At 34.5% G+C, this 20,828-nt stretch overlaps 3 protein-coding genes across 4 annotated transcripts; all 3 read right to left on the bottom strand.

The window, feature by feature from the left end:
* Positions 1 to 4,516: 4,516 nt before the first annotated feature.
* Positions 4,517 to 10,184, bottom strand: LOC125205643 (dihydrolipoyl dehydrogenase 2, chloroplastic-like). Its single transcript, XM_048104700.2, has 15 exons — positions 9,722 to 10,184; positions 9,036 to 9,182; positions 8,743 to 8,877; positions 8,492 to 8,609; positions 8,243 to 8,367; positions 7,876 to 8,001; positions 7,700 to 7,780; positions 7,208 to 7,270; positions 7,045 to 7,119; positions 6,876 to 6,954; positions 6,703 to 6,803; positions 6,205 to 6,318; positions 5,728 to 5,841; positions 5,272 to 5,343; positions 4,517 to 4,806 (listed from the first exon to the last, which is right to left on the bottom strand). The coding sequence occupies exons 1-15, from the start codon at positions 10,043 to 10,045 to the stop codon at positions 4,759 to 4,761; spliced, it is 1,722 nt and encodes a 573-aa protein (XP_047960657.1). The 5' UTR covers positions 10,046 to 10,184; the 3' UTR covers positions 4,517 to 4,758.
* Positions 10,185 to 10,282: 98 nt separating this feature from the next.
* LOC125205644 (Peptide chain release factor 2) lies at positions 10,283 to 14,333 on the bottom strand. Of its 2 annotated transcripts, none has more exons than XM_048104701.2 (7): positions 13,801 to 14,333; positions 13,329 to 13,541; positions 12,636 to 12,737; positions 11,579 to 11,716; positions 10,933 to 11,237; positions 10,670 to 10,823; positions 10,283 to 10,598 (listed from the first exon to the last, which is right to left on the bottom strand). In XM_048104701.2, the coding sequence occupies exons 1-7, from the start codon at positions 14,182 to 14,184 to the stop codon at positions 10,464 to 10,466; spliced, it is 1,431 nt and encodes a 476-aa protein (XP_047960658.1). In that variant the 5' UTR covers positions 14,185 to 14,333; the 3' UTR covers positions 10,283 to 10,463. The 2 variants fall into 2 exon arrangements, with proteins under 2 accessions (XP_047960658.1, XP_047960659.1); XM_048104702.2 differs by having other exon boundaries at positions 13,413 to 13,541.
* A 2,746-nt stretch (positions 14,334 to 17,079) lies between these two features.
* LOC125207747 (protein SUPPRESSOR OF QUENCHING 1, chloroplastic-like) lies at positions 17,080 to 19,350 on the bottom strand. The gene is made up of 7 exons (XM_048107223.2): positions 19,094 to 19,350; positions 18,899 to 18,999; positions 18,770 to 18,826; positions 18,592 to 18,686; positions 18,055 to 18,154; positions 17,730 to 17,788; positions 17,080 to 17,282 (listed from the first exon to the last, which is right to left on the bottom strand). Exons 1-7 carry the CDS (start codon positions 19,284 to 19,286, stop codon positions 17,162 to 17,164), a joined length of 726 nt encoding a protein of 241 aa, XP_047963180.1. The 5' UTR covers positions 19,287 to 19,350; the 3' UTR covers positions 17,080 to 17,161.
* Positions 19,351 to 20,828: the final 1,478 nt, after the last annotated feature.

The following is a 20,828-nucleotide window of genomic DNA, read 5'->3' as shown; positions in this document are numbered from 1 at the left end:
AGTCTGTTTATTTTAGTAAGGCGCCGCCTTTTTTGTTTGCCGAATAACAAAAACGACCGCAATATTACACTTCTATTGAATTGCAAATTGCAGTAAGATTTCTTTTTTCATAATTACAAATTACAAATTTCAAATTAGGGGTTTTAAGATTATTGCAAATAACAATAATATTTTTTAATAAGAATTTAAAAATACAAACAACATAAAATATACTGCTCCTAATGTAGTATGGAGTATATCCTTATTATAATAGTAGTACCATGACAAAATAATATGGAAAGGTAAAAATTATTGCATTATTCCACGTAAAGTGGGAGGAAAACTAATTTTGCATGTGACTACTTTCATAAATACATAATTACTACTCCCTCCGTCTCATGCTACTTGCACTTTTCACTTTGACAGCGTAAATTTGAACATGAATAATTAGTGTAATTAAAATAAAATTTTAAGTACAATAAGACAACACTTGATAAAGAAAACACGAACTAACTCTAATATCTTAATTAAATACCATAATTTTTATCTAATATAGAAATAGTGCAAATAGTTTGGGACATATTGAAAATGAAATGTGCAAGTAGCATGAGACAGAGGGAGTATAAAATACACGTTTAATTAATTACTCACAAAAGCATACTCTTTTGCACATTGAATAGAAAATTGTATTGGAAATAGGTATAAATACAAATAATTTTTAGTATATATCCTAACTTCTCTAATACCATGATAATATTAGATGGAAAAAAGATAAAAGTAATAAGTGCATTATTCCACATAAAATGGACGAATTTTTTTTTCCTTACAGAAAATACATTGTAATAAATTACTCCATAAGGAATGCTTTTTTGCAGATTAAAATGAAAATTTAGGTATTTTCCATATAGCCTATACATGTGCATACATTTATTATAAATGTACATGAATAAATTTAGGTATTTTCGTTTCATCTTTAACTAATTACATATATATCACTGTCATACACAATAGAGCTATAATGCATCATAATTTTATCTCAAAACTAGATCAAATATATGAACCCGTAGATTAAAAAAATGTACAATGGAGATCTATAATTTTTGTCCGGTATTAATTACATGTGAATAGAGCATTAAAGGTAAATTGGGCTGATTGATAATTGTGTTATATATGCATATAATTCAATAATACACATTTTATTAGCATTATATACAAAGCAATTAGGGCATTATATATACTGCACTTGGAGGAGGATAAAATACAACTGCTTGTAAATTTTAAAAGATAGTTAAACAACATTACAATTTTTCACCATTATATACATTGAACTTGAGGAATTACATATACTGTACTTGCGACATTACCGTGTATTGTAAGATCGTCTCCGGTGGCGCCCCTCCCACTAGGATTTCCCACAAAAACTTTCTGCCATGTCATCACTAGGACTTCCCATTTTACTGCCACATCACTAGGACTTCCCATGCACTAGGACTTCCCACTAGGACATCCACTAGGACTTCCCGCAATTATTCAATTTACGGATTTTTTTATTTACGAAATTAAAATGTCGACACGGAATACGGGAAAATTCGAATACTTCATCAAAAAAATTACGTAATACTTAAAAAAAATTACATAATTAAAAAAAATTACATAATTTAAAAAATATAAAGAATATAAAAAATTACATAATTTATAGAGTTTTTTAAAATATATATATATATAAGAAATCGGACGTCCGCCCACCCGTGGGTTGGACGTCCGAGCCCATCCGACGGGCGTTGGGGACGGGCGTGGGCGCCCTTCTTCTTCACTACGACGGACATCCGGTCGGCGACGTCCTACCGCGACGTCTGCTATTGGAGACGCTCTTATAGCATTACATACAACTGTCTGCAAATTCAAGCATATTTAAACAAACAATTTTTTCGATATCAATATATTGAACTTAGGGCATTATGTACATTGGATTATAACAACGTAACAATGCAGTGAAGTGCATTAATCTATAAGTCATTATAGAAATATACTCCATCTGTTCAATAGTAATAGAATCATTTTGTTATTTTGGTACGTTCCATAATAATAGATTAATTTCTCTTTTTAGTAAAAGTCAACACATTTTTCCACACTTGCTTTACTCTCTCTTACTTTATTCTCTCTTCATCTTTCTACCTTTTTCATTTTCCACTTTACTCTTTCTTTACTTAACTCACCTAACACAATTTTTCTTAATTTCCATGCCAAAAAAGAAACGCCTCCATTATTATGGAACGGAGGGAGTACAAATTACAGCCAAAATTTTCGTAAAATCCTCTTTAATTTGATATATATAATATGTGAAAAAATATTTTAAATCGAAAAGATTATATAGAATTTAAGTTTTAGGGTGTTTTTTGATAATTTTAAGGATGGACTTTAATTCTCTAATTTACCCTTCGTACATTAAAACAAATACTCCCTCCGTCCGCGAATAGGAGTCCCGGTTCATAATTACCATAAATGATAAAGAGATTCCACATTCCATTAACTCATTCTACTCGCATATCCACCACTTTTTTCAATATTTATTAAAACCCGTGTCTGAAATGAATGAGACTCCTATTCATGGATGAATAGAGTAATATAAATCTGCTACATGGTGCTTTCTAGGCGATTTTTCATCCTAATCTAATGGCTTTATTTAGCTTTAGTTTTAGCATAAGAATGAGTTTTGATATACTTCATTCCTTATGCAAACATTTATTATAAATGTACATGAATATATTTAGGTATTTTAGTTGCATATAACTAATCCATATGTACATGACATGACTATTATACTTGCTAGTATTAACCTATTAAATTTTCTTCAAACAAAATAAAAATGTACTTAAAACATATAATTATAAAAGATAAATTTGATATACCAAAATCACTGTCAACAATTTGTAATAAAAATGCCGAAACCATTACCTAAAAAATATCGTATTTAAAAATAAGAAAAACAAAATCATTATATATTCAAGATCATATCCAAGATCATATCCAAGTTTGGAATCATTGTCAACAATATGGCAAATTTAAAGTTCGTGGGAAAAAATAAATTTTTGAAAAGTTTCATGATATTAAATGCCAATATTCCTAATTTTTTTTGTAAATAAATGCACTAAAGATATATAATAAGGATAAAAAGTCGATTTTATCCCATCACTTAGGACGTTCATTAAAAAATATTTCACCGTTTAAATAATTACTAGTATTATTTATGACCATTATTTTATTTTTGGAATACAATATCGTGAATAAAAATCAAGCGGGATATGTCATATGTGGCCTCTGTTAATGATGTTTATGCAACATTTTTACCGTAATGATCACCAAAGGTCCAAAAGAAATATACTACAACTGACTTAATAAGGTATACTAGTACTTAAATAAAAATTTATCTCCCTTTCCTCTTGTTTAGTAATACTATAAATTTCCACAGTGCTCCTTTATACTTTTGTTTTTTTTATTTCTTTCACAAAAATAAAATTTCAAATATATATTTTGAAAACTAAATTAATTAATTTTGTAATTAATCAAATATGGAAAATAATGCAAAACTTACTAATTGTATCTTGATACTTATGATATCATACCCAAAAAAAATCAACATATTAGGTGAAATCAATCTTAAAATTTATATTGATATATTTGATTTTTATCATAATTCTAGGATTGATTGTCTACATCTAAAAAATACTATACAAGTATAATAGTAAAAAAATATTAAATTTGAGTGTAAGAAAAATACTGAAAATCATAAAACTAAATATAAAAGAAAAATATATCGTATATAGATATTATTTCAAAAAACCATTTCCGAAAACAATAATATTCTTTTTTGGACTCTAATTCCCTCCCAACAACCATTTTTAGGCGTTGTTTGTAATAATCTAATATTACTATTTAGAGGCACGTTTTTCTACACTCGATGCATCAAATATCCGTCCAGTCTTATTTAATAAACTCTAATTAAAGACTATTAAATCATAATTAATACCTCATTGACTTATAATACCCAATTAGCGATTGTGGCCGCGCAAGAGTTTGGCATACTAATAATATTGACCGAACACCACTAGCCATAGTATAGTCAGTTATAGTAGGGACATATTCTTAGTTTAGGAATGATATAATGAATGAAATAATAAATTTGAATAATGCAAATTTACATATATTAACCTTTTTTACATATGGAGCTATCGCAATTTCAAGCATTAAAAGCAACAAGTAGTTAATCCATTCGAAAAATTGAACTCTAATTAAGACTATATTAACTGATAGTTTTGTTGATGACTCTACAGAAGCGTCAATTTGTAAATATTGGCCTCTTAAAATATTTTATTATTTTGATTTTGATTTTGATTTTGATTTTGGACTAGTAGTCTTCAATCCCTCACCAACTGCATGACCAACCTAATTTTATATACAAAAGACTTTGAATAGAATTAAAACGGCAGAGTAAAAACATGAGAGGAAAATGTGCAACGGAATTTGAAAATTCCATACATTTTTACAACATAAATGGAATAAATTATATTATTTGACTGATAAACAAGATTTATTTCCAAGTTCAACAAATTCCTACAAGAAGCCACATATAAGAAAGTAAAAACGTCAGTATACAAATCCAAAAATTTGACCATCCTTCACACGAGCCAGTGCAGACTTCATCAAATAGAGAACAATTGCAATACTATGTAAGATGATCTGTTTCAGCAATTCCTCTCCATGACCAACAAACCTAGAAGCCTAAACAGGGACTGCCTTAGCAACTGTTTTAGGGGCAGTGAGTTTAACCTGCAGTTACAAACGCAAGTGGAAGTATGTTTATTCTCCGATGAAGATATTTGCAACAAGACTCTGACCCTCAACGAAGTTGTACCACGATTTATGGAAATTGGTATTTATTCTTTAAGCATAGTACTAGTATTATTTTAGAGGAGAGCATAAGTCATCTAATGTACCATTGAAAAATCAGAGGGGGTAGTTTATGTTTTTGCAAGTGCATGAGGAGCCTGACTTGTTAGCTAGAGCATTTTGCTAACCCCGCACAGAAAGAAGTAGAGATGCGTGCATGTGTTGGCCTAGCGGTACAGTGGTTGATGTCCGGACCAAAGGTCACGTGGCACAGCCTTTAAAATTAATATTTATTTGCCAATTAAAAAAAAGGAGAGATTTGCACAGGGTATGACCGTATACTTTAGCGAAGAGTGGTTAAAAGAGTTCTCCTGTTCAGAAATCTGTAAAGAACCAATGTGTTACCTTTGCTGATTTGAAGAGTTCGTCCAGCACTTCAGACAAGGTTGGATGTGCATGCACGGCAAATTTTATGTCCTGCAAAGTACATAGTACCAAGAGTACAAATAAACATATGAAACTACAGGCAGATTATTCTAATTGAACTCTTTGACCATAATTTAATTAGTTCTTGGTGTGGTAGGAAGCAAATAAACCTCATTGCAGAAAAAAGTAAATTAATTAAAGGCTCAGATACAATTAAATAATTGACAAAAAGTTACGGAATGAGGAGTCTGAAAATATAAGCAATAGTAAACTCTGCACAAAGCCATCGAATGCGTGAATTTTCTGTACATCATTTTATTCTTTTTTCTACTGTAAGACATTTTCTTGTTTTCCAGGCTACAGTTTGTGCAATTGGCATCTTACCTAGAAGGCTCTCTATAAAGTGTAGTAGATCGTATTTTATAGGTAATGTACCTGTATACGTGTTCCCATGGCGATGGCATTAGATGCCTCATGTATGAGATCTGCAGCATGTAATCCAAAAATGTGAACCCCAAGGATCTCGCCGTTGTCAGGCCTGTATATCAACTGTAAAGAACAATGGATTCAGTATGCAAACCTAGTACATTATATATATCATATCTAGAAGGACCAAAAGGAAATGTATTGTAAGGGGTTCAGAACTAGTAGCCAGGAGCCAAATAGGCAGCATTTTACCCTGAACTTCATGTGAAGTTCACAAACAAGTTTTTCAAATCAAACTCATAGAGGAGGATATGTTGTAAGCTAACGTTTTAAAGATTCTTCTAAAAAGTGTATCATCTAAGGGCAGTAACTGTGACATGTTGATCACTTTATCAACAAATTTTCAGAGCTTGGGTCATAAGAACCAATAGGGCAAACAATCAAATGAACTAAAACAGAAGCAACTTATTGCGAATTATGCATTACCTTGGCTATTCCTTCTCCTTCATTTTCAGCAAGAGCTTTGGTATTTGCTTTGAAACTTGTTTTGGCAATGCTTACTTCAAATCCTTCCTTCTCAGCCTTTTCTCTGGCTTGAGGCTGAAAGAGTTTTAAAGATTTAGCAGCAGAAATGAGAAAAGAAACTATCAATATTTGTTTTCTTATATAATATGCCAGAAAAGAATTATGTCAAAAATGCACTTCAATACACTCAGCAGAAAGAAATACTTTCTTTCTACAAAAAAAAAATCAAGTTTACATCTTATTTAGTTACCCGCTCTTCACAACAAAAGCCATCATGAAGCATGACGGAAATAGACTCGCAGCACCTTCCGAGTTAAAGAAACAAAAGGTACTGCTATTTTCTCATGTGAAGTGAAGCAAATATCTGAAATAGCCAAGCAGTATACTGCTATATTCTATAGGATAAGAAAATCAAGCAGCAAGCACTGATTAAAAGCAATTTGAGATGGAGAGACATACCTCAGTCAGTCCTACCATGCTGATTTCTGGATGGGTAAAGCAAGCTGCTGGAATGCTTAAATGGTTCAGGACATGGTCGTTTCCTGTAACTTGCTCAACAACTGAGACCAATTCCAGAGGTTACAAAATGATAGGCAAAATCAAACTGCTGAAGTTTCATATGAACTTCATACCAGATATTCCTTGTGCACTGGCTGCATGGGCAAGCATCATTTTCCCATTAGCATCTCCAATGCAATACAAATGAGGAACCTAACAAGCAGAACTTAGGGTGAGTAGAAGGCACAATGTAAATACTTCTGCACATAGAAAAGAGAAAGAAAAAGGAAACTGCACACTCACCAACTTCCCATTTGCATCAATAACTCTCATGCGCTCATCAACAGGGACAAATCCACGTTGTGTTTGAACATTAATCTGGATTTGGATGTAAATATATTTTACAAACATTAGTTTTCAAACATTAAAATTCAATTTTACAATGTCAATGGCCAGTTTCACTAACATTTTCCAAACCAAGCCCTTTTGTGAATGGGGCCCTTCCAGTCGCAATAAGTGCGGCATCTACCTGCAGTAAGTCATGAAACAGATTACACTCCAATTATAATTAGCAGTAGTAACAAAACAGATGGAGAAGACTATAATTGAACAGAGAGGCATTGACATACAGCTGCTATCACAGTCCACTTATATCAAGTGAGATAACAATCTATATGATTAAAAAGAGGGGGGAGGGTGTTTATTGTTACCACTTCAGATAATAAAACTTGCAATTTATGACATATCACATAGTATAATTTTTCTTCATATATATCTCTTTTCTCAGCTTAATATATAGTATTTTTTACAGAAGTTCATTATGAAAAATAGTCCAGCTTGCTCTGTAACATACGGCACTCTGGATTATATCCTAACTTTGCAATATCAAGTGCAGAGGTAAGAATTTGTATAGGTCTTTCATGCCTGATTTCCCTTGAGATAGATTTCTGAACATTACCTCCAGAGTTTCTTTTGGTTCCTTTGTCTTTGCATCAATGAGCTCTATTTGTACTGGCTTCCCATCCTTTGCAGGAGTGATCTGTAGACGGCATCGACATCATAAAACTTAGGATGGATGATAAAGTTATAATATTTTTCTGCACAAAATAAGTAGAAAAATTGACTGGTGGGCACCTTGCTAGCAAATACACCAGTGTAAGAGTCAATCTTGCGAGGATTAACGAGAACTCGTTGTGCTAATTTTCCAATCTCAGGATCAAATCCTGGCATGATTTGATCCAAAGCTTCAATGAAAGTAACCTGTGTAATGAGATCATCAACGGTCCTTACGCCATGTCATTTACCTTAAGAGTACATGTAAAAAGAGATTGATGGATAGGTCATTGCTTAGGCACAGTATATGACGAGCAATGGTGGTAAGGGAAGTAGGATTATCAAGAAGACGTAAAAAAGAGTCCACTTTCCTAGCCAAAAAAATTTCTAATAATGTTTATATAAATAGTCTAGATGCAAAATAGTAGGGAAAAATAAGCTATCACACCTCACTTCCAAGGGCAGTATACACATCACTGAACTCAAGTCCAATGTAGCCACTTCCAACAATAGCTATCCACTGTGGAACAGATTCCAATTTAAGCGCATGGTCACTGGTAATTACTGTCTTGCCTGCAGTCAATTGATACCAAGTATATAGTCAGCCTAAGAGGCTAAGATAAGTGAAACAGTAAAAATTCTGACGAAATTGGCTTGAAAATATAAGAGCAAAAATAAATAGCAGAAAAGCAGCTACCATCAACTTCAATTCCCTTGGGCACTAAAGGAACAGAACCGGTAGCTACTATTATGTCTTTTGCAGTTATAATCTTGTCCCCAGAATCTCCTTTCCCAAATTTCAACTTTTGTGGACCCTGAATATGGTTTGAGTTATGAGTATACATATATTAAATGTAGATTATAATATAGTTTCCATTAGTTATAAACTAAATTTTTTTTGTAAATCTATACAACTAGGATATCTTAGAACTGAAGACATGGACTCACCAAAATAGTACCAAAACCTGTCAATATATCGACACCAAGAGCTTTCATTGAGTTGGTCAAGTTGCTTCTGATCTTTGAGGCCAAATTATTTGCATGGTCAGCAACTTTCTGTCTGTCGTATCCAGCTGCTGCAACCTACCATATGACAAATTGATGATCAGTAAGTTCACGGAACATTATCCAGAAAGGAAAGAAAACCTTATCTTGTAACTGAACAGCAAAACTGCTATCTACAACTCTCGTGCTGCAGATTACACAAAATCAAAGGATTTCTTTACAAGAAAGAGAAATACCTGCAGACCAAAAGACTTCATATGTTGTTCATTTTGAAGCTCTCGCATGCGACCGCTGACAGCAAGAAGGGCTTTAGAAGGAACACAGCCTCTATTGACACATGTTCCTCCAACTACATCCCCTTCAATAATGGCAGTTTTCAAGCCCTGCAATTTATATAAGTTCAAGATGATTGTCCAATAAACAGGATATTACAGTAGCGTGGCATTGCCGTTATGATACAGATCACAAAAGAGATCATTGTAGTCAAGATGGCTAAGCTGGAAATGACTATAGATGCCTACTTAACAGAATCAAATAGGGCAATCAATCAAAAGAAAACACTTTGAACAAAAAACACAAAAAGTGGCAGAATTCCGATGGGAAGAAAACAATTTACAGTCGCTTTTTATAGTAATTGATGAAATAATAGTACTAAGGTAGGTAACATCGCTTTTAGCCATTAAACAGAGAAAGCTAGCCCTTATTAAGTTTATTGTATCTATTTTTTTAGCATTAGATCACAACCAACTTTGCAATGGAAATTATGTTGAAAATGTAAATTTCAAGATGGAGAAAGTAAAGTCTGTATTTATCAGTTGATCTCAAGCGACATTAGCAAATAGTATACTGAAATTAGGCAAAGCACAAAATAAGAAAAGGAAATCTGAAACAGAGCGCAACGATCGCAAACAACTAGCTTCACCTTCTCAACAGCATGAAGCGCGGCACCGTGGCCGCCAACTCCAGCTCCAATAATGACGAGATCGTAGTCGAAGCCGCTCGACGAGGGCGCGCCGTTGCCTTTCAAGGCCGCGAAAACGCCATTCAAATTGGAATGCTGGGAACGCGAATTGAAGCTCGCCAAGCGCAAGGACGTCGCAGCCGAGGAGGCGCCGGCGCCGAATGCCTCTCTACGAAGGCCGCAGAAGCGGAGCGAGCGCGGCGGCGAGGGACAGGTATCGTTTGTGGGAGAGGGTCGAGCGATCGGTGATTGAGAGGAGAGGGAGAGGGAAATGGCGGATTGCATTTTGGTGAAGGAGAAGTGTGCGTAGAGTGTGAAGGAGGGGTGGTTTTAACGCCAATGGAGATGGTGGAGGCGAGCTTTGGGAGGTCCGATGAGGGGTGGCGGAGTTTGCTAAGAAGTGCTGCTGTCTGTTTCAGTAATGTTTTTCAATCAATTGGTTCATCAATACAATACATTTAATTTATTTGTTTGATTTATGAATCCATAAATAAATTGAAGTTGAGATTATAATAACTAAAATTCAGATTGTAAATGTAAACTAGTATATAATTAGTCAAAAAATAAATCCATCCATTTACATCTCACCACATTATTCGGTTCAACCAAATCCAACTATATTTCCTAAAAGAGAGAGCATCACTTTTTCCACCTTTGGGTTAAGAGTTACAGTGTGCATGAAATGGAAGCAACAAAATCCCAATCAATCATCTTCAATATCTTTGTCCAAAGAGGAAGAGAGAAAGCTCAAGATGAATCCATCAACATCTCCTTGCAGGACGGAATCCGGATCAGAAACCTCGTACTCTGTCCGATGATCCTTCACCATTCTATAAGGCTGCCAAAAAGAAAGAAGACTGATCAGCAAGGGAGAGAGCAATTTAGTGAAGAAGATGTTGAGATGCATACATGGAGCACGTAAGACCGGATCTGGCTGCCGAAGTTTATATCAGTGAGTGACTGTGTGTGCTCTGCGTTTATCTGCGCTTGACGGACAATTTCAAGTTGGTCCAGCCGCGATTGGAGCACGGCCATTGCAGAAGCCTTGTTCTGGTGCTGAGACCTGCATTATCGGACATCATGTTTTTACCTTAAAATGGTATTGCATTTTGGAAAGGCAAAAAATTGACAATGTGTGCCTCTTATGAAAATGCACAAGGTTGCATCTGTACCTTTCGTTTTGACAAGAGGCGGTGACTCCGGTTGGGATATGAGTGATCCGTACAGCGCTGTCAGTTGTGTTAGCGTGCTGGCCCCCAGGGCCCCCGGATCGATACCGCTCAATGCGTAGGTCGGATTCGTTGATTTGGACATGGGAAAAATCGTCACCTAGGATTGGGATTACAGCTACGGAAGCGAAGGAGGTGTGCCTGCGCTTATTACTGTCGAACGGAGAGATGCGCACCAGACGATGTGCCCCGACTTCTGCTTTGGCATATCCATATGCATAACCACCGTCAACCTTGATTGTCGCTCTCTGAAAGTTGAGATTTGAGGAGACAAATGAAACAGGAAAAATTAGAATGATGTAATAACAATAAAGATTCAAGACTTCAAGTTCAAATTTTGTTGTAATGCATTATAAAGCACCATTGTTTTTCATGGAAGAGAACAGACATAACTGATAATGATGAAGCTCCATCACCTATTCAACAGATTTACCATGAAAACATTCTCGTGATCTATAAACAAAAGGGACAGAACAGATCAATGGTTTCCGGAGTACGGATATTTGAAGCATACATTACTTGCATACGTGCACGTCAAAGTTTATTGTTCAAGTTAGTATAAGGAGTTAAGACTTAAGAGCATGAACACCTTGATTCCTGCCAATTCGCCTGGGATTTCCTCGACAACAGTAACTCTAAAATGACGATTTTCAGCCCACCTTTTGTACATCTGCATGACCATTGAAGCCCAGTCCATGCTCTCAGTACCACCTGCTCCAGCTTGAACCTAGAGTTAGCACTAAGAGGCGTCAACATTTGGCTTCACTATGTATCAAAACAAATTTCCAGTATGAGACAAAGCAAAACAGGTTCCAAACCCAATGAAAAAGTAGTCCTTGCAAAGGGTAAATTTCGCAAACAATCACATAGTAATATGTTGGAGGCTCAACTGAAAATGCAGTAAAAGATGTAACTGGATTATCAATAAATATTATGCTACCTCAATCTTAAACCTTCTCTGTATCTTTCTCCTTTCTCCCTTTTTTCATGTATTCTCATGGCAGTATCCTAAGGCTACGGACTAGTTTCTTAAACAACATAACTATGGTTCTGTACTCTTTCAGAAAGCACTTCCATACCAACAAATTTTTTTGCTTGTTACTTTTGATAAATCTCTGAGTAACTTTGGCTATAACCAGAAATGCATGTCAAAACTCAATTTGAAAAGGTATAAGCTTTAGAAGCCTTAACTAAAGAGAAGACAGTGAAGGACAGAAAGAAGAAGACATGTAAAGCACAAACTGCCACAGGGGAGCCTGAAGGAACTGGAAAACAAACAGCAATATCAAACAAAAGTAAACAGGAAAACTGAAAGAGATAAAGGGAAAATATAAAATATAGGATCAATCATTTAATGCTTCAACAATGTGATTTCATGCTCATTTTTCCAATCCACGAAAACAAGTATGCTAGCTAAAGATTTTCCCTCAATGGATCATGTGAAGCAAGGGTGAATCATTGAAAATAAGCATTCACATCATTCTATTTTATATTCATCTATCATGAACTCATTCCATCCAAAGGAGTAAACTACCCTTAGAGGCTTAGACATGAATGATGATGCAAGGTTGGATGTCCTTAAAATATAAACTTGTCATGGCAAGTAAAGAAATCATAAATATAGTAAGAAAAACTGAAAAATTTACCTCTATGAAGCAAGGACATGGGTCATGTTCCCCAGCTAACAAAGCTTCAAGCTCCTTTTCTTTGAGATGCCTTCTTAGGACAAGTAGAGCATTCAAGGATTCCTGGAACAAATAGAACAAATGGATAGGTAAGGGCATGAAATCATTGATCAACAAGGTAAGGCACCCTTAAATTTTACTGGAACAGAACATATATTATATGCAAACAATAGAATTACTATCATAAGAAATGCATATTTTTATACTTTACTGGAGGGGAATGAAATTTAACCTATTGATTTCCTTTTATTTCATTGATTAGCCTTGACTAAGTGATATTTATGTTGCTTCCACCCCTCCGACAGCTTGAAATATGACTCCACAGGATAACAACTGATATCATGCAATATGCCCCTTCTCAAGCTCGGATGCATTATCCAAAGATTTTCCATAATGTATAAACGAACATTTCCATTCACACTTCAGGCACATTTCAAGGTGGAAAAAATCATCATATAGCACCTGCCCTCGGCATTCATTAATCATATGATAAACTTTAGTAATTAGGTTATCGGCAATGAAAGGAAAAATCCTAGAAGTTTCGTTAAAGGTCAAATAATTACTGCTATATTGTTTTATGTTAGAATAAAAGTAATGCAAAGCCATAAAGAAATATATAGTATGTGCCTATAAGGAGAAAAATTGAGTCCCCACTGATTCCAATTCTGCATCATTCTCCTCCCGAGCAAGCTTTATCATATCAACATGTTCAAAAAGCTCTTGCTCAAAAGCATTAACCTCTTTCATTTTTCCCATAACTGAGCCGTGCTCACGACTTATCTTTCCTGCATGAGAAGGATTATCCCACAAATCTGGCTCATCCAACTCTTTTGATAACACCTCCAGTTTGGATATCAATTTTTTCCACTGGCAAAATACAAAGTAAATCAAAGAATCAAATAGAAAATATCAGCACACAACCAATTACAGAGATAGAAATCAACAATCGCATAAATTACTTTGCAAACTCACGAATTCTTTATGCAAACATCAGATATTAATTTTACTCAATCACAACCAATCAAAATAACACCAACAGAAGTACCAATTAGATCTTTTAAAACTAAAATTCACAATCAATCATTGTGATCCAAAGATACGAAGCTGTTTCAAATCACAAACATACTCTTAGGCGCTTCTTGATAAGGTGAATGGACTGAGCAATGGCAGCCGCGTGACTCTTCCAATCGCTTTCGTTTTCATCATAAATCACCCAATTGTTTGCAATGATTCCTCCCACCGTCAGCCCGTCGGAAGTGGATGCTTCAGCAGCAGCCTGAGAGCTCAAGAATCGCATAAAATTTGATCCCCTCCATTTCGCATCAAATGAAGAAAAGAGCCCATTATATTTGTCGGATCCAATTGCAGAACGAGGAGCTGTATGATTGCAGGCGGGGCTAGAAGAATAGTAAGCTTGATGTTCAGAGACAGAATTCAATAAACAGCTCGGAATGATCGACCTATGAAGTCGGATTCTACGGCATAATCTTTTCTGTATCAAAGACCACATTTTTTCAGAACGGGATTAATGTGATTGATTCATAAACATTAATTTGGGTGTTCAATCGAGAATTAGTGTGAGGTTTTGACGAAGGGTTTAAGTTTCAAATTTTAGGAAATGCAGAACGGGGAAGGTAAAGAATACGACGCCGTTAAGGAAATTATACTCTCAATCCTTATTTTTTTCTCTCTACCTATTTTCATTTTTTAGATAAATTGTTAGGCCGCCATATAGTAATTAATAATTGAATAAGGAGGTAATAGAACGAAGATGAGAATCGGGTTTAGAATGAAATGACAGTTTTATTCAATTCTTGTGCAAAGAATATAAAGGGAAATAAACTGTTATTCCTTATTGATTTCATTCATTTTGCTTGGTATCTACTTGTACAAATTGTAATAATGGAATGAAAAATTGTGCTTGCATGTAAGTGGCTGTGGCACACAATAATTAAATACTCCGTAAATACACACACTAAGCACACAACCACACACTACACGGTGGACATTGCACACACTACATGCACTTGGTGTACGAGTGTACGTGTAATGTGTGTATTGCGAGTGTATGTGCAATGTGTATTGTATGTGTACTTTTTTTTTTAATAGGATCAAAACTGGTTCCTCATCTACATAGTATTAACTCGAACCCCTGGCCTATTGGTTAGAGGGAAAGTCTCTTATCAATTGAGTTGCGCTTTATTGTCAGTGTGTGTCTAGTGCGTCCAGTGTTTGGAAAAAAAAATTTATTTAAATTTTTATAATTAAGAATTTCATAGTATTTTTTTAATTTTAGTTTCTACTTTCTAACAGTTTAAGAGAAAGAGAGGATTTGACATAAAGTTATTGCAAAACTAAACTGAGGGTTACCCTAAACCCAAACTCTAAATTTCAGGTACTCAAGCTATGGGAAAATATCATATTTAATCCTAAAGAGAGAAATAGAGAAAATAGCATATCTAGTACCTAGATATTCTATTTTTATAAAAGTCTGAAAATGTCATTCATGTCTTGGGGGCATTTTTTGTGCAAATTTGTGATGAATAGTGAAAAAGTATAACAAATGTGATCACACTTTAGTCCAGAGTCTACCCATGATATTGTCAAAGTGTAGAGACTATTGGCATACAAAATGCAAAATTCAGGGACCATTTGCATCATTCACTCAAAAAATTAAAAAGAAAAAAAAGACATGAAAAATTGTGAAATAAATTATGGCTTAAAATGGGGCTGCCTTATTGCAGGTGTTGTGACTAAAATTAAAAATGTTGGCGCGCCAGGAAAAAAATGGGTTGTGTCTGATTTTCACTGCATGAGTGCCCTGATGGACAGAGGGAGTGTAACTAGGGGTGCTTAAACGGTTCTCCGGTTCTCGGTTAATCGGAATCGGAACTGGAACTGACCGGTTAATTCAGGAACCGGAACCGGATTTCCGGTTCCGGTTCCAGTACCGGTTCCAACTTTTTAATTAACACCGGTTTCGGTTCGGAACCGGAACCGACCGGTTCCTAACCGGGAACCGGATTATAATTCAATTTTATTTTTTTATAATTTAATATACTAAAAAATCTAATTTATTGAATTAATTTTGAATTAAAGTAAAATAGTATGAAACATTGAGTGGTTTTTAGATTTAAATGTTTAATCTGTGATACTTTGAATCTACAATTATTTCCCTAATCCATTTTTTATGAACTAACTACAATGAATAGAACATCATAAGTTTGTTTTTAGTTTTCAAAAGAACTTATACAAATACAATATCATTTCATATGATATATTTATTACAAATTTATGTAACAATTCATTTAACATACGATTTTAACATATTTGTGAATAATTTATTAAGTGTTCCGGTATAAACTCATTTTTAGTATTGGAAATTCCAATGAATACTATGTTTAGCCTAAAAAGGGAAAATGAAATTCAATTTTAAAACTCATTTTTTTAAAAAAAATTGCTAAAGTTTAGAACTCCTATTTTTGTATTAATAAAAAATTGCTAACATAAACTAGTCCGACCCGACCTACTGCACTTGGCATCACTCTTATCCATATATGAATATTATTGTATTGTTGGTTTGTATTTTGTGTATTTATTTTAAATTTTAGGTATTATTTGTTATAATTATAGATGTTGGATTATTATTTTTTTAGTATTGAACTATTTAAAATTATAAATAAATTCAGATTAAAATTACGCATCGGTTCCGGTTCGGAACCGGAATCGACCAGTTCTTAACCGGCCGATTCCAAACCGGAACCGATCGGTCCGGTTCCGGTTCTTGAATGTATGAAAATTTAAAACCGGTTAACCGGTCAACCGGTCCAGTTAGAACCGGAACCGGCCGAATAAGCAGGCCTAAGTGTAACAATTCACATATTTTGACATAACACTGCACATGCCTTTGTGCCATATTCATCGGAGAAGATACCGAGATGGTGATTATGAGGTGTTACCCGTTTAATCCTCTCTTCCACAGTTGCTGTCGATGGCAGCGCCTATATCAAGATCTCGAAACACTATTTCTATAACACAAAGTCACAAAAGTTCGTTTGAGGGATCGAAAAAGGAAGGCTTCACAGTTTCCCTTACATTGTTTGTTTCAGTTACTTTTATCAATTAATTTCCCATTTTTTTTATTCATAATCTCTTTGTTATTTCACTGAACGTGTGAATTCATAGAATCTGTACTCTTGAATTCTTCAGTTTCTTTACTGCACGAACTGTTTTCAGAAGGTTGCTTATCTGAATTTGCAATATTTTCTTGTTATTTGCATCAGGAAATCTTAACATCAAGCACCATTGCACCAATGCTTTTGTAGGGAAGTGCATAGCTAAGTGAATCTACACTTGCTAGCCTGAAAGAAATATAACAAACTTTACAGAAACAAGAAAACATAAATAAGTGAAAACTAAAATTTTATTCATCAAAATGGATAAAATCTTCCAAGTATATCTGTTTCAGATGTTATACAAGAGGAGTCTCAATCAGAGCCACCATTAAGAATATCATTAAAGCAAATATCTCCTATCTCCTTCCTGATAAGTGATGGACCAGCAGCCCTTAAAGTATCTTCACCTAATGTTGTTGTTACAGCTATGCATCTGCAACCACACCAAATTCTCTATAAGCCCATAAATTAATCGCAGAGAAGAGAAAAGGAAAGGGGTTGCATTGAATTGATGAATTCCAAAATAAAGTTTGGGAATTGGGATACACTAAGTAAGGTCACTTGTTCTTGGGTGTCAAACCAAAAAGATTCCAAACTTCTATAAGCTTTTTACACTGTTATAATGTGGATCATTTAGTCATATATTTTGTACTTATTAATTGGCATAGCTCAACCTATTGTAAGATGCTGCACTTCAAAATTTATAAAATTTTCTCATTGCAAATACATAAATTTGTAACCAGAACAAGATGGAAATTTTGCATATGAACGAGATCATAGACTTGCATCAATGTACTCAAATGCACAAAGAGAAACCTTGCAGGAAGAATCAGGAGTAATGCAGAATAATCCGAGTGATAAGTAAGCCACAAATCCTTACCTCATGCAAGCAGATTTTGCAGCTTGAACTCCAGCTAATGCATCTTCAATCACAAGGCACTGCAACACAAAGATTCAGGCAATCAATCTAAGTTCTGGCACTCTTTTCATATCCTCAATGAGTTTTGCAACTATATATAATAACTAGATAATTTAAAGCACAAAATATCTGAAATGTCTCAATACTTTTTGGATGATAATAGCTACAGTACCATATAACAGTAAATTCATTAGATTAGACTACTACACCGTGGCTTCAATAATGCCTAATTAAGAGCTAAGAAAAAGAACAATAGCCACCGAGAAAGGCAGTTATAGAAGCAGACCTCATTTGTTGGCACACCCAATATTTTTGATGCAGCTAAGAAAATATCAGGGGCAGGTTTCAAATTTTCAAATGCATCCGCTGATACAACAGCATCAAACCTGTTAATGTAACAGAAAACAGACCAGAGGCATTTTCATCACCTGGAAAAAGCTACAAACGTATAAAACTTGTAAAAGTAAACTCCATTCAGCAGCCATCACTAGTTCCTCAAGTAATTGCATTGTTCTAATGTACAATTCTGGAATGGATATTCTACAGAAAAAAATTATTTGCTCATGGTCAGTATGATACAATATGTCCAAGCATTCACAGCCTTCCCTAATGCTCATATAGAGCTACAACAAGTAAGCAGTATAATCACACTTAAGTTTTAGAAGGATGATATTGATTAAACCTAGGACTTGAAGCTCAAATGAGTCTTGAGATAAACTTAACACTATTTCCCTTTGTTAGTACAACCTTTAGTCTAATGTTAGTTCATGATTGCATTTCACCATGTAAACAATGCCATCAAACATTTTACGACTAAACTCACATTGATACTTTCAAACCAGCAGCTGCTAAATTGGCATCAACTTTGATACGGTCAGCACTAGATGCAACGGCAACTTTAAGGCCATGGTTTTTGCACTGAATTCACACAGCAGTAAATTCAACCGAAAATAAAAAAATAGTGAAAATGAGCAATAAAAATGCTTTTGTAGCAAGTACACCTGCACTATAAGTTCATAGGCACCAGGGAAGCCAATGCCAGAATTTGGCTTTGCATACTGCAAAAAAGTGGAATATGTTCATGGAATGAATGGATAAGTAAATTAATTGCGTTAAAAATGCTGAACCACCTTATCCAGGTATAACTCAAAGAATCTCTTCTTTGCAGACTCCGGATTAAAGCCCTTCACACCCTTTACAGAAGCAACACCTCCCAAAAAATTAGCTTCACCTGATTCAAATTGATGGATAATAATGCAATTATACATTGATAAATAAACAAGAGGAGCAGAGTTATGAAGAGATCGAAAGAAATAGGAGTATACCTGTGCCCATAAAGGGTACGAAGTCTTGAGCCGTGACTTGAACTCCCATCTCGGCGAAAACATCGACAGCTGCTAACCTGGAGAGATCCTCACTGTTACACAGCACCCCATCCATGTCAAATAGCACAGCCGACACATTCCCCCATTCGCTGCCGGTTTCCGACGGGGTTGGTACTACTGGTCTCAAAGCCATTTCTGATTTCTTAGTGGGTTTGGTTTAAGGCTTCACGCAGATACCATATTAGAAGCCAGACAATATTGGCTTCAAATTTTATTTTAGCAAGTACTACTACTTTCAAATACTATTAATTTAAATCTTTTGTTTTTTTTTAGTTCTCCATCAGTCTAAACATTAAATTTGATAGAAAAAATATGCAAAATTAATTGCAAATCATATAATAATAGTATTAATAATATGTTTCAATATATTCATAGGGAGGGGAGGTTATATCAAATTAAAGATAATTTCATAAGGATTCTAACGAGATCTCACTTGCATATGTTCCGACGTCAAAATTTGAAACAAATTTAAAAATTTTTTAATTTTTTCGTACAGCACACAATATAGTATATAAAATACGTCAATATAATATATGTAGAATGTCAATATAAGCAATGCGTTAACATTCTCAAAGCGTTGTGTTGACATTCTCAAAGCATTATGTTGATATTTTTGAAACACTATATTGACATTTTCATCCAAAACCCTAATTTGGTATTTTTTAAATTTTTTTCGAATTAATTAATAAAAGCGAAAATTACACGCGACAAATTATAGACCACAAGTTTTCTAAAATGCTATGGTCATAAATTAGTTGTAGTTAATAATTAAATGACGAGTTAGCCATTGATCACTCCCCTTCATAGGGATGTATTTAGATTAATGTGTAAAAAGCTGTTAAAAATTAAAACTAATTCCATCCATTGATTAGTGGTTATCTGATGGTTAATATATGAGCCACTTGGAATTAAATTTAATAATAAAAAATTGAAAAGGGTACGGATGGTATAGCACAAAATCAACAGTTATTCATAACCCATGATTCACGTATGATTTTTATTCTGGGAGATTTGTTTTCCGTCATTATCACACATCACCACTAATAATCTTCTCTGCGCCGATTCTGGAGAGGAGAATTACTGTAATTCTTCATCGCCTTCTGCTTCCAACAATTCGAGTAAATACATTTGTTCGACCGTAGTCGTCAATTCATGTAGGAAATCGTTATTAAACCTATCAATTCATCTGCAGTTGTGGACGATGGAAGAAGGTAGTTTTGTATTTTGTATTTAAGATTTGTGAATACCCTTTAGATCTCTCGTATTGCTTGCATTTGTTTTATGAATTTGTGAATACTGTTCGTCCTTTGCTTGTAATGATGATCGACGCATATGATTTTTTAATGTACGAAATAAGCAGTTTAATATTTTGGTGTAGTTGAATCCATACCCTTTGGGTTTAGCAACCCATCGGGTTAAGTTGTAGTACCGATTGACTAAATAAAACTTCACCAAGGCCAAGGAGATTAATCCTTTTCCCTAGGGTTTATAAATCCATTTGGCTAGGGCATATTACCTTCAATGTCATAGAATTTATGTTTTTACTCTTTGGTTTTGGTTTCATATAAAATTTGATGTACGAATCCGTTTTTGTAATGTATATGCGTTCTATGATTAATGTACGAAAGAAGTAGTTTAATGTGTGAGTCTAGTTGAATCCATACACTTTGGGTTT

This window comes from Salvia hispanica, chromosome 6 (assembly GCF_029641045.1).
Source record: "Salvia hispanica isolate PSC_SH4W2 chromosome 6, Shi_PSC_v1, whole genome shotgun sequence".
Classification (NCBI taxonomy): domain Eukaryota; kingdom Viridiplantae; phylum Streptophyta; class Magnoliopsida; order Lamiales; family Lamiaceae; genus Salvia; species Salvia hispanica.
The sequence above is the reverse complement of the archived record's forward strand: the minus strand, read 5'-3'. Positions and strand labels throughout refer to the sequence as shown.